This window comes from Sinocyclocheilus anshuiensis, unplaced genomic scaffold, assembly GCF_001515605.1.
Source record: "Sinocyclocheilus anshuiensis isolate Anshui unplaced genomic scaffold, SAMN03320099.WGS_v1.1 scaffold186, whole genome shotgun sequence".
In the NCBI taxonomy this organism is placed as follows: Eukaryota; Metazoa; Chordata; class Actinopteri; order Cypriniformes; family Cyprinidae; genus Sinocyclocheilus; species Sinocyclocheilus anshuiensis.
Window position 1 is genome coordinate 1 of NW_015542355.1, and position 13917 is coordinate 13917.

Sequence of the window (13917 nt, forward strand, 5' to 3'; positions counted from 1 at the left end):
TAATAATCAGAACAAATAAGCCTTGTGCATCAGCCAGAATAATACTCTTGAGTAATTTACAGTTGGTTTCATGCCTTTAGCTGAAGTGGTGTTCAAGTTTAATGGATTTAAATGGGTTCCAGGCTGTCTAAAAAAATTCAAGATTCAGTACTGTATATAAAAATATCAGATTAATAATCAGAAAAATAAGCCTTGTGCATCATGCAGAATAATATTCAGAGTAATTTAGAGTTGGTTTGATATTTTTATAAATTATCTCAAATGGAGTCGAATTAATTTAAGTAGGTACAGTATATTAAACATATCAAAAATATGGTTTCAGTACCATATATAAAAACAATAAAGACATAATCTGAAAAACCAAGCCTTGTGCATTACAGGGAATAATATTTAGAGATTTTTATAGTTGGTTTGATACCTTTATCTGAAACGGTGTCAGAGTTTAATGAATTTAAGTAGGTAGGCTATAGTATATTAAACATATCAAAAATATGGTGTCAGTACTTTATATAAAAACAATACAAGCATAATCAGAAAAAAAGCATTTCTGGATTTCGTTTGGAACTCCCCACAAGTTTATCAACAACATTTTTAGCTCTTACTAGTTGTTCACACGCAGCCAGTGTGCACGAGAGCTCGTGGAGTACTCCCTCACACACCCACCGGTACACGCCTCACTTTAAAGCTGGAGATTTAAATCATTTTGTTCCTCTGGTGTTTCAGATGTTACAGTAACTGTGTTGGAAAATATCGCGGTCTGGCAGCCACACAAGCAATATTCAGGTAAACTTTCGCTTGTCAGCTGTTTTATTTTACATTAATACTTCTTTCCCTTAATACTGTTTTTACCTTTTAAAACTTTAACTTCACTTAAGTGTCCGGTGGTTCTGAGAAAGGCATGTCATGACAACATCGGTGGGATGATCCTCTAGGGATACGCCATTACCAAAATAGAGAAGAACTAGTCTCATACAAACACAAACATGAATAATACATGTTAATCATTTGCCTGTTCCACATCCCTTTGAGGCATGTACCGTAACAGAGAGTTGTCACCTGGTTTGGGTTCACTTATTACAGGTTTGCAGTTTTACTGTTACAAACCGTTTTACAGGGTTTCAAGCATCTGATTTTTTTTTCAGTGACTAAGAGAATGTTTTAGTTCAGTTTTTTTTTCATCCAAGATAATGTAAATCATGTGCCAAACCAGCATTATCAAATTACAACTACATATGAAAACTACATATGAAATAATACTTTTTAAAAATCAGCTTTGAACATGCTATCTTATGAAGTGGTTTGCTGATTTTTTGCTTCAATTATGTATTTAAAAAAAAAAAGAAAAAGAAAAGAAAAGAAAAAAAGTAAAAAGTAACTAATCACTCTCTGAGCTGGATATAAATAAATACCCTGCATTCTTTCCTAAATAGCGTTACAAGCATTAACAGATTAAGGAAACAGGAAATGAGAAAACATTCACAGTGGCTCCAGAGATAAAAACTCTAAACTCCAGACATGAAAACAACCTAATGAAATGAGCGCCTGTTGAAACAGAACCCATCCCTGTCACAGCATGCAGCAAAACTTCCAACTCACTGCAGTGCAGGGAAACTGTTAAATGCTTTATTGTGTCATTTTGAAATCTGATTTGTACTGAGAGAAATCATTTAGCAGTGTATTTTAGATTAGAAATTTAGATTTTAAAAAGTGAATATTTAAAAATACCATTACTAAAGAATCTAAAGAATCATACTGTTCTTCTTGGAACAAGAAGGAAAATGCTTGTCTGATATGATTTGTGTGTGTGTGTGTGTGTGTGTGTGTGTGTGTGTGTGAGTAAACCCATGTAAAGGCGTTTTTCATGGAAATGACTCGATCACGAAAATGACTCGGGAACAGGTTTCCAAAATAGGAATGTAACAACAAACTTCCGCTCTGGCTGGAATGTGTCATAGCTTTATCAAAGATATGCCCTTGCAAGACAGGAACTTATTGCTGTTCATTTTTATGATTCATTTAGCATTAAATGTAGCCTTATTGCACACAATTATGCAAGCCAAATTAATCTGACAGGACAGCCAGAAAACTGATTATAGATTGTCATCTTAAAATATGCAAAATAATTAATAAATAAAATAAATAAATGAAAAAAATAAATGTCACATTTTTTATTTATGAAAAATGTCTCTCTGGTATAGACATTTGTTTATTTAAGCTCTCTGTAAACTATTTATAAGAAATTTTAAATACAGTTTATTCATAAAAGTCATTGGCACAATGCAATGAGAAGGAATTTGCCTCTTATTATTGCACAAAGCTCTTTTACAAAATATTTTGTTAGATTTCTTTTTCAGTATTTTTTTTCTTCTATTTGTTATATTACCTTATATAGACGTGTGGAATTCTGCCAATGGTCATTCCATCCAAAATAAATATCAAAATTCCAGTTCTTTAAATGGTTTAGACATATTCCTATTTTTTCATGGGTTTCTAAACTGTTTTTTTTTTAGAAAAGCAGACTGTTCAAATTGATACCATTTGTGTGCTGCCACCTAATTTGAGTTAAGTGTAATTTGATTTAGGAATAAAAGAGTCTTTGACTGTGCTCTTTGCTCTGAGAAGCGACCAGTACTCATATCCTCTGACAGTCATCTGACAATGCCATGTCACATGTCCAGTGTTGAGCACATACGGTATGGACTGGAGTTGATATAGAGAAACAATATGTCATTTCAGATGTTTAGGGAAGCGTAGATGATGCTCGAAGCAGACGTCTTGAAATCCCGGCTCATAGATTCAATTAGGATCATGTGATATCTTAATGGTCAGAAGAATTCACAGGAAGACATAGTTCTTTGTGAGCCAAGCCCATACTGTGTTTTTTTTAATTTGTTGATACTCCTGTGTGTCTGGTGCAGGTGCTCCTCTGATGTTCTCCATGATGTGATGGAGTGACTTATCAAGCATCAGCCTTCAAGTTACCCACAGTGATGCTCTTGACACTTTCAGTGAACCAGGCGATCTGAGACTCATCTGTTAGCATCACTTACTCCGAAGCCATTCATCATGATTGACCTGAGTTATCTGACAGAGGAAGAGCAAGAGATGATCCTGGCAGTGCTGAAGAGAGATGCAGATCTTAAGAAGTTGGAAGAACAGAGGATTAAGTGAGTATAGGTGAAAGGTTTCTTGATTCATGTATATTCAGGCGTAACTAGTTAATTAAAGCAATAGTCCACTTATTACTCAAACTAATGGGCCATTTACACAGAACGCATTTTTGCATTCCATATTTCCACTTCTCCAGTGTTTGTGTATGTAAACAGAGGAATGTATTTTACCATTGTTCTCACATCTCACGTCTTTTGCAGCGTTTTGCACATGCCATTCTAAAAATGTGTCCCTAAATGTAAAATAAATTCAACTTTGAATAAATGTGTCTGAAGACCTGTTTTTTTTTCCTGTTCTCAACTCTTTTGTCGCGCATGATATACCGTTCTAAAAATACAGTGCTCAAGTTAAAATAAGTTAATCTTTTAAGACTAGGCATTGTGTCTTTTTTTTCCTATTCCACTGCCCTGTATTCACATTTTTAAATGCAAAAATGCGTTCTGTTTGATCCAGGCCCTTATGTTATTCCAAACCTGTATTACTCTTGGGGTCCAAATAACACTGGAAACCATTTACTGTCAATGTATGGGCAATAAAAACTTCTTTTTTTTTTTTCAAAATATCTTCTTTCATGTTCCACCTATAGTCATATAGGTTTGGAACAACATAATGATGAGAAAATAATGGCAGAATTTTCATTTTTGGATGAACTATGTATACCTGTAAACTAATGCAATTTGGCTCCTTGCTATTGATTGCATGTCTTAAAGGGGTCATATGATGATGCTAAAAAGAACATTATTTTGTGTATTTGGTGTAATGAAATGTGTTTATGCTTATTTATGTTTACCTTTTTGGATTTGTTTATTGAATTTATTAAATAAACCCAAACAATATTGACAGGTCTGTTCCAATAAGGTTGTGGATGGGAGAAAATAATACTAATAATGCTAAATGCAAATAAGAAAATGCAACCTGACCATTTTATTGTGCATACACTCTAAAAAATGCTGGGTTGTTTTAACCCAACATTGGGTCAAATATGGACTAACCCAACTGTTGGTTTAAATTTTTCAATTACATTTTTAACCCAAAAATTGGGTTAGTCCATATTTGACCCAAAGTTGGGTTAAAACAACCCAGCATTTTTTAGAGTGTAGTTAGGGTAGCAAACTAGCAAACTACATAAGCTTATAAAATCAAAAGCCATTCATTCCATCAAACTGTTCAATAATCTGTAACTTGTTAAAAACTAGCTAAATTAGGCAGATGCAAACATAAACAGGTGGTATGGGATGCCGTCATCCTTTACATGAACAAATGTATGAAAGAAAATGATAAAAGAAGATTTGACCCAGGCTACATTAAATATGGGTTACAGCTTGTGTTATTTGCCATTTGACGTCAAACAGAATATCTGGGTCCTGAAAAAAAAAAAAAATAGTTCAGTTTTCACAGTTTAACTTTCCGGAGTAACAGTTTACAGTTCAGACAATGACTGGGATTTGTCTATGTGGATGTCACTAGGCTCAGCTGGGACTTCAGGATGTTTATATATGTGTGTGTGTGTGTGTGTGTGTGTGTTTATTTATTTAGAAATGTGATGTCCTTTCAGGCAGATTCGTAAGACTGAACGAGACAGAAGCAGGCTGAAGTACTTGACAGGGGAGTGGTTTTATGAGACAAAGAATCACAGACACAGAGACAGGATCCATGGCACCGACATCATCAGAGCGTCCATGAGACAGAAGAAACCCGTGACGATATGTGAGTGTTGCCAGCGGACAGAATCAGATAGAGGAGAACGTACTCTGTTCACATCTCTCATTATTTCCATTGCATGTACCCCATCCCTGATTAGCACCTGAATTCAGTGTTTGCATCACCCCCTTTTTTTGGTATATATCACATTTTTACCTTTAATGAAAAAGCACCCATAAATCAAAGCATTTATCAGATCATATATCTCATGTAGTTCCATTAGAGGTTTTAAGATGTGTACTTGTGACTGTAAATACATGTTTGAACATAACAAATGATCTCTTATTGCAGTGGAGCTCTCTCAAAGATGGTCTGAGAAACCCAGTTGTGTTTATGGTGAGAAGAAAGATGTGTACATCCCTCCAGAGCTTTTAGGACTCATTGAGGATCCGTCCACACAATCACACAATGAGAGGTGAGCTTTTGGTATTAAGTACATTTATGATTCAAACATTCCAGTACAACGTTTCATCTGACTGAAATGTGATGCACCATGGGCTGAAATATTGTTGATTTTCTTGTTTTCTTGTGTTGTGAAATCTTGTAGAATGTACTTTGATCACATGGTTTTATGTAATTAACTATGCTGGTTATTATGATACCTGGTACAAAAATTGTAAATATTGCATAGTTAGGTTGTGTTCATGCACCTATTTTTCATGCCATAGGTGAGATAAGCCACAACCAAAGATAAACAAAACACTTTGTAACAATTATTAAGTCTTCATATAAGCACATGCCATGTTAGTCTATTGGTACAGATTTGTATTTGTGTTCAAGGGTGTGTGGGGTTTTGTTGGGTTCTGTAAGATTTTTAAGTGTCTGTGAAAGAAGTCTCTTATGCTCACCTAGGGTGCATTTTTTTTTTTTTTTAAATACAGTAAAAACAGTAATATTTAGAAATATTATTACAATTTATAATAACAGCTTTCTGTTTTAAGATGTTTTAAGATGTAATTTATTCCTGTGATAGCAGCCATTATTATTTAGAAGATTTTCATTGGAAAATATAAAAAAACAAACAAAAACAAAACACAGGAAAATCTGAGTGGGTATGTGTTCGTTTTATTTATTTATTTTCAAACAGAAAATTTATGTAACATTTTCCATATAAAATAATTAGAAATGCCTTGAACACAAATCAAGGTTATAAAAAGTAGCAATAAAAAGTTGAGTTCCTAAACTCAAAATTGCATTTCTGTTATCAGTACCAAGCACATGCCATTGTTTTACTTGATTAAAGGAAATTACGGCGGCTCTGCCTTTTCAACACACCAACGCTGCATCCGCCCATTAGCCTGGCTGGACTGATCATGTTGTCATCAGCAGCCTTAATTCTGTGGACACTAGCTTTTAAAGCTTTCATATCACAGCTCATGTAGAACAATATGAAAAGACAAGTAATCTGTCTACCAGTTAATGTATACTCGTTTGTGAAATGTTTGTGAATTTGGCAGAGATTCAGGAGTGAACCTGTATTCTAGGTCTAACGTAATCTGTAGGGCAAACTTTTCCCATGTACCTAATGTTTTCCCAGACATTGGTGAGGGGAATCTGGAGCCAGTAAGCTGCTTTAGGGGTCAGATTTCACGTGCTGCTGTTTTTCCCTCTGTCTGACACCATGTAATGGCATTATACTGTCACATCGCAGCATGGAAACTTAGTGCTTGCTGAATCTTGTGACTTTCCAGGAGCTTCAGGACCAGAACCATGAAGATGTATTGATGATTGAATATACTGATTGCATTATGCTGAACTGTTCACATTGCTCAGTGCAAAGCTCCCAGTGGCCTATTATCATGTTAGTGAATCTTGCATTTAATTCATCAGATTTTTTTTAGATGAATCTATATCCTCCATACAGGGTGGAAGATGAGTTGTCGGAAGCCCAACAGGAAAGACAGAGACCTCAAATCAAGGTACACTACACAAAATGCATTTACTAAGATCATTTTGCTGAATTTTCAGTTTTATTCATGATGTATTTTTATCATTCCATTAAATTTATTATGTAGCCAAGGCAGAATCCATTCAATAGTGTGAGATCACAAAGAGATGAAGCCAGACTTATTAATGGAGTGAAGGAGGCTGACCAGACACCTGCTGAGGGTGAGAAATATCTTCTCAATTTATCCTCAAATTGATTTTGTACACTCCATATAGTATGTTAATCTATAAAAATGTATGAATTAAAAAATCTTGGTGACAAAGATTGAGGCATTACGGGACTTGGCATTTTAATGTCGTATGTTAAAAAAGTTCTCAATTTTTTTTATTAAATTCACTGATAAAATGTAATCAACCTAAAATCTGTTTTGCAAATTTTGCTAATTATATGGTGATTCATACTATTTAAAAAAAAAACACACATATATATATATTTCATAGTGATAGTGTTGTTTATCTAATAAAAAATCACCTTATGTGTAATTTACAACTAATCAGTTTATTGTGGTGTTATTATAGGTATTTATTTATATTTTGAATTAGCTTTTTATTTTCATTTTAATTTTAGTTTAAGTAATTTTTTTATGTGCTTATATTAGTTTTTGTTTTTTTATATAGTTTTTATTTCATTTTAATTTCATTTTTAGCAATTTTAGTACTTAAACTTATTTTATTTCAATCAATTGCCAAGTCAACATTTTTAATTTTCGCTTTTTAAGCTTTTTAAGTTGAAGTTTTCATCTAATGATTATATTTTATTATATTTTATTTTATTTTATTTCAGCTTTATTTTAATTACTGAAAATGACTTTCAGTAGTTTTAGTTTTAGTTAACAATAACAACAATGATTTACAGTTTATAATGTAGCGTTTTCTATTAGAACTAGCATTTGACAGATGATCTCTGTGATGTAACATATGTGATTGCCATAGATTTAACATTTGTGTGATGATTTTGATGCTGTTCAGTCCAGTAATAGATGAGGTAACAGATGGGTTGTGTTTTTAAATGAGTGGATGTTCTAAAGAGCAAAGGGTTAGAACATATTTCTTGCAAGAACAGTAAGTTTGTTTGACTGATCCCCATTGAGAACAGCATGTTAACCTCTTCTGGGCTGTGGTGTTGGCTTGACGTGATCTGTGCTCTTGGTGTGATAACTCAGTGCTGTCTGCATGCATGTTAATCCTGCATTTGGTTACTGTAGCTTGTATAATGCATTATACAAGCTACAGTAACTAGCACGACATATTATTGTAGTGTAGTGGTAACAGACTACATATATTGTAGTGGTCTGAGTAACAGGGCTTTATGGAGCTGCCAAACTTTAAGAAGATTACACAGAGAAATATGTCGTTCTATATTTGCATTATGTTGGCAAAAAAAAAAAATGTTGGTCTCCGGTTTTTGATTATGAAAGTATCAAAAGCTTCTTTGAGGTCATATGGGAACAAAATATTTGAGTGTAAGCACTCAGTAATCAATTGCACAAGTACAACAATAGAGTAGCTTTGTATATTTCCAGGATTTGACTCTACTCTGCTTGCATAATTAGTATAGAATACCAAATTGTAGTTTTATAATTGGCATTGATATGTAATGTGTGACATTTAGTGTTATTACAATACATGTGAAAAAGTGCCATTCCTTGAAATGGTCTGGCCAAAATATTTCTGCAGAAAGTTGAACCTGTTGTAGTGGTCTGAGTAACAGGGCTTTATGGAGCTGCCAAACTTTAAGAAGATTACACAGAGAAATATGTCGTTCTAAGTAGTTAAGCCACCACGCATGACCAGTCTGTACCTCATACATAGATGGCACATTTTTATGGGTTTTTATTTTGTAGTAAGGCAAGTCTTAATGAGTGCAAAGGTAAATATAAAAGTTGTGAATATTTGGAATAGACCACAAATACATACACTGTAAAAGTGAAAATGTGATTTCAGCTGAACTATAGGCCAGTACTTGATATGGTATCCATATATCTATTATCCCTGACTAGAATACGCACCATCATATTCTTAGGTTGCTTGCAAGCTTTTATCCAGTGTATTCCATCTCATTGCTATACCATTCAAATTTCATAAATGAACAGATACTGTACTGCTGTTACAATAACAGACCTGTTCATTTAAATGCAAAATGAATTCATCATAAAACATGAATTCACATTTTTTGTGCATGTATGTGTCTTTGCTCCTTCTTTTACTGCTTCATTACCCAACTATTTGGTTATTTTTCAGAACCTTTCCTTCCAGCTGACAACTACACACTCCATCACACTACTCTAAACACAGACAACACTGACACCCATATAGTCACACAATGCAAACCTATGCCAAAAAAGAGATTGCTGCTGTATTCCTGCAAGGACTCTTCCCTGGACACTGTCAGCAGTGACAATGGAGTTAAACAGGTCGTAACCCCTGCTCCCAGAGGCATCTTGAAGAACAACATCTCCAGCTGTAGCTCTACTGTCTCCCTGCATCTCCACATTCCTATCAATGATGACAGCAGCAGCAGTCAGTCGTCAGCTACGGTCAGCCCTGTCAGTCCTGAAACTCCCATCTGCCCTCCTCTTTCCCCCTGCTCAGTGCACTCTGCCTCAGGGTGGTTAGATAGGAAACAGGTCCACTTCTCCTCAGTCGTTGGGCCCATAGAGAGAGTGCAAGGAGAGCACAGTGTGCTGGAAGAAGACTGGAGTCCTCTGTCGGACCAGGATAGAAGCCATATCACAGACAATGGTAACAGTTGTAGCCACGAGAAGTGCTTAAAAAGATAGTTTACCCAGGAAATTAAAATTCTATTACACACTATCATGTTGTTACAAGCATGTATTCGACTTTCTTTGGTCTGATAAATCCAAAATAAGATATTTTGAACTGTTTTTGTCCATTTAATGAACAACATTGGACCCCATTGACATTCATTGTATAGAAAAAAAACCCACAAAAACATTCTTCAAAATGTCTTCTGTGTTCCACAGAAGAAAAAGTAACACCAGGTTTGGAATGACATGTGGGTGAGTAAATTATGACCAATTTTGTGTTTGAATTTTCAATTTTGGGTGAACTATCCTATTAAAGCAGGGAGTTAGCATAGAGGCCTGGTCTAAAAAGTTACACAAAACAGCCTGGATTCGTCTAAAAATCACGAGTGTCCCTATGTGATGAGCACTGAGCCCGTAGAAAGGTTCAGGGATGGACAGGTAGATGGGTTGTCCAACCAGACAGTGAGAAATGCTTGATCCAAAACCCTTTGGTAAGACACCCTGAAACTTAACAATATAATCAAACCCAAGAAATGTTTAAGTGAGATAATCAGCCAAAAAAATCTATCAACCTGTAATTCAACAGTTCACATGCTAACACATCAATGTACCCTCATACTAACTGCATGTGCGTGCATATCTCATACATATAGCACATGGCTTCTGGTGAATGCTCATGTGTATGTTGATTAATCCACAAATGGTGATTATTAAATAAGCACTGCAAGAAATGACTATTATCTGGGTGTTTACTGCAAGTTTAATGTGTAATATTATCATCTGATGACAAGTATTCTCTATCACTTGCATGCAAAAATTAAGACTTTCAAACTTGTGATTGTTTTCACTGTAGGTTATCATGAGGTTTATGGTGAGCCTCAGTCCTCACAGGTGTCCAACTTCCACGACTCTACTGAAGTAACAGGTAAGGCCATTGGGTTAAGTGCAGAGGGCCAGACTGATAAGCTTACAGTGGAAGAGGGTCGTTCATTTTCTAAGGTACTTGAATGGTTTGGGAGAGGTTCTCGAGATGGAAAGCTGAAGGAGTCGCCAGTTAAGAGAGAGTTGAATGAAGAGGAACCAAAAGATCATGAAAACCCAGAAGCCAAGTCAGAAGATTTAGTGCCTCCAGTTGTACAGCCAAAGACCAAGCCACCACCAAAGCCACGTAGGGGGCTTTTTGCATTGTTTTCGAGAGCAGAGAAAAAAGACAAGTGTTCTGAAGTTCAAGCATCTGACAAAGAAGAGATAAGTCAAGATAAAACAGAAAGTTCAGAATATAAAACATCTTGCACTTTGAGACCTGAAGATGATAATATACTTCCACAGACCTCTGTTTCTACAAACAGCAAGACTGCAGCAATACTGCAGGAAAAAACAGACAAAACAGACAAACCAATATGCGAAGATCCTCCACAAAGAGAGACGTTTGACCGAGGTGAAATATCACCAGGAAGACTTGCCAACCTGAAGTCATTCTGGGAAAGGGGGAACAGAGGGCCTAAAATACTAAGCATCAAAAAAGAAGCTGAGGTAGAAGAAAGTGAGACCTCTCAGCTTAATGAGAATTATCACGATGCTGTGGACAGAAGGTTGTCAGATTCAAGCATCAGCCCATCAAAACCCAAACCCAATGACCCAAATCCAGTTGATGTAGAATGTACAACATGTGAGATTTCTCCAGTCTCATCTAGAAGAACATCCAATGGTGATGATATATTAGCCATATCCTCACATGAAGATGAGAAGCCTTCTAGTCTGGAGAGCAATAGGGTCTCAGAAGTTTCAAGCAGTGAACTACAAACTCTCACAGTGAAAATGAATGCCAAATTGTCACCCAGTTCATTGCTTAAACACAAAGATAAATCTCTGGGCAATGAGCTACAGGAAGAGTCACTCTCCAGGGACATACCTGACTTGAAAAAGGAAATCTCCACCTTCAAAATGTCCCTAAGTCAACAGGAGGATAAAGTCTCGATTAATGATCTCAAGTCATTTTGGGAGAAAGAAAAAAGTGGCCTTAGAGTAATTGTAGGCTCACCAACGTGCACAGCTAACGTTAAAGATCCATCCCCAGAGTCATCTCCAAAACGTTCTTTAGTAGAACATTCTGAACCTCAGTTTGACATCAGATCAAACAACCCAAGTTCCCCAGAGAGAATGAGTTTCAAAGAGGCTGCTTTGACACAAAAAGAGAAGATGAAACAGACAGAGGAAAAACAGAGAAGTCCAGTGCCATTACAAGACGTTCAGGATATCAGAGGTAGGGTACCTTACACCACCCAGAATATTTCTAATTTCAAACAGTCCATTTCAGACAAACATTCAAAGCCAAGTCCACCACCATCTCCCCTCAGAAGTCTCCCTGCAAAAGGTCAACATGATAAGCCACAGTCCACTGACATTTACCACCCAAAAGACCAAGATCAAACCAGAACACCCAGCCCATTACTGCAGTCTAAAGTACCTCGTAGAGATTCATATCCAAACAAAGAATCCAGGAAGGATGGTTCTCCCTTAAGAACCTTTGCGATAGATATCAATCCTGCTGACAAGAGTCCATGCATTGTAAGGGTTAAACCAGGGCAAACCAGGGCATGTACCTCTCCTGAACACCACAGGAAGACTTCAGATGGAGGCATTGATGTAAGACCCATCATGCCCAAAGAATGAAAGTTGTCAGCAGACTCTCTGTCCCGGTTTTATATTCCCCTGAGTTTACACTATTACCTGGGCGTACCTGAGCAGGCAGTCTTAGATGAAAGAGAACAGGTTAAGGTGCAGGCAGGTGAAACTTTTGAACAGGTGAACCAAGGCAGAGTGAGCAATGAGAGCTCCCCTTCTCGACACTCCCAGCCTGAATCAGAGGAGATCACCTTTGACTCCTCTGGGAGCTCCACACCTGAAGCCTGGTCAATCTCACACGCCAGTTCATACTGTGAGCTCACCTCTCCATTTTGGTTCAGTCTAGTTTCGATAGAAAAGGCCTTGATTGGTTCTGTGATTTTTGTGGAAGCAGGGTTTATGTCCTTAAAACAAGTGCTCAGTGTGACCTAAGAAACATGTCCTACTTGATGCTTTGCTCAAGTAAGGTGCTGAAATTTGTAGACATGATAAAATTACCTACTTGTTCTACAGGCTTATGACTATTTAAGCCCTGCCTCTACGTGTTTCTATAATGATCTAATTCAGTAATCAGAACTTATTTCTTTGAAATCATGAAATTATTATTATTTTTTTTTGTTGTAATTTTTTTAATTCCTGGTAAGTTTCAGTTTATAACACGGTGCTTGAAATATTATTTGTAGTTAGAATCAAATGAACACTACCTCTGACACTGATAAATCAGCTTACAATCATTAAAGTCTTTATTATATTGTTTTAATTTATTAAAATTAATTTTTATATATCATAAGTAATTTTATTTTTTTGTATATTTTAATATTTTAAATGTATAACCAATTTTAAATAATTTTTTTTCTATATTCATGGAATTAATTTATTTAATTATCTTTTTTTTTTGTTCTTTTTTTAATTATTATTTTTTTTTTATTACATTGTACGTAGTAATTACATATACATTTCAAATCCTCTGAAATCAGAAATCTAATGGGTGGAAATGCCCCCTTAAATCAGTGTTTCAAATCAGATATTTAGTACTAATAGCTGTATATAATGCACCAGTAGACCTCTGCTTTTATATGGTTTGCTGATTCCTTCTTGATATGGGCTGTGACAGGGGACAGTGAGGATGACAGCCCTGTCAAAGCTGCCCTGGAGCGAGCCAATGCCAGACCCATCTCTATTTCCAAGTGTTTAGAGGACCTGGCATCCACACCTTTACGTAAGTTTCCTTCATCTTTCTTGCCCTATATTTGGTTGACTTTAAAGGGGTCATATGATGTTGCTAAAAATAACATTATTTAGTGTATTTGGTGTAATGAAATGTGTTTATGCGGTTTAAGGTTCAAAAAACACATTATTTTCCACATACTGTACATTATTGTTTCTCCTCTATGCCCCACCTTTCTAAAACGTGCCGATTTTTACAAAGCTCATCGGTCTGAAAAGCAAGGTGTTCTGTGATTGGCCAGCTATCCAGTGCGTTATGATTGGCCCAATACCTCAAGCATGTGACGGAAATGTTACGCCCCTTACCATATTGTGATGATTCCCTGTCAGGCCGGAGCGATGATTCAAAAACATGAAAACCCGTTATAAACGAGGCATTCGTTGCATCCAGTGGGGACATAATTATGGATTATAATGACTTATACTGTCTTTTGCCGCATAAACGTAAAACCATGTCTGCATTTGTGATCGGAGAAAT

General features: G+C 36.0%; 1 protein-coding gene across 2 annotated transcripts in view; it reads left to right on the forward strand.

The window, feature by feature from the left end:
* Window positions 1-565: 565 nt before the first annotated feature.
* The window catches only part of LOC107691627 (synaptotagmin-like protein 2), a 20189-nt gene continuing 6837 nt past the window's right edge, over window positions 566-13917 (forward strand). For both annotated transcript variants that reach the window (XM_016490315.1, XM_016490316.1), the window contains exons 1-9: window positions 566-783; window positions 2919-3167; window positions 4727-4878; window positions 5164-5287; window positions 6737-6791; window positions 6888-6981; window positions 9061-9561; window positions 10441-11850; window positions 13327-13431. In XM_016490315.1, coding sequence (XP_016345801.1) covers window positions 3067-3167; window positions 4727-4878; window positions 5164-5287; window positions 6737-6791; window positions 6888-6981; window positions 9061-9561; window positions 10441-11850; window positions 13327-13431 — 2542 coding nt within the window. In that variant the 5' untranslated portion in view covers window positions 566-783; window positions 2919-3066. The remainder of the gene's footprint in view (window positions 784-2918; window positions 3168-4726; window positions 4879-5163; window positions 5288-6736; window positions 6792-6887; window positions 6982-9060; window positions 9562-10440; window positions 11851-13326; window positions 13432-13917) is intronic.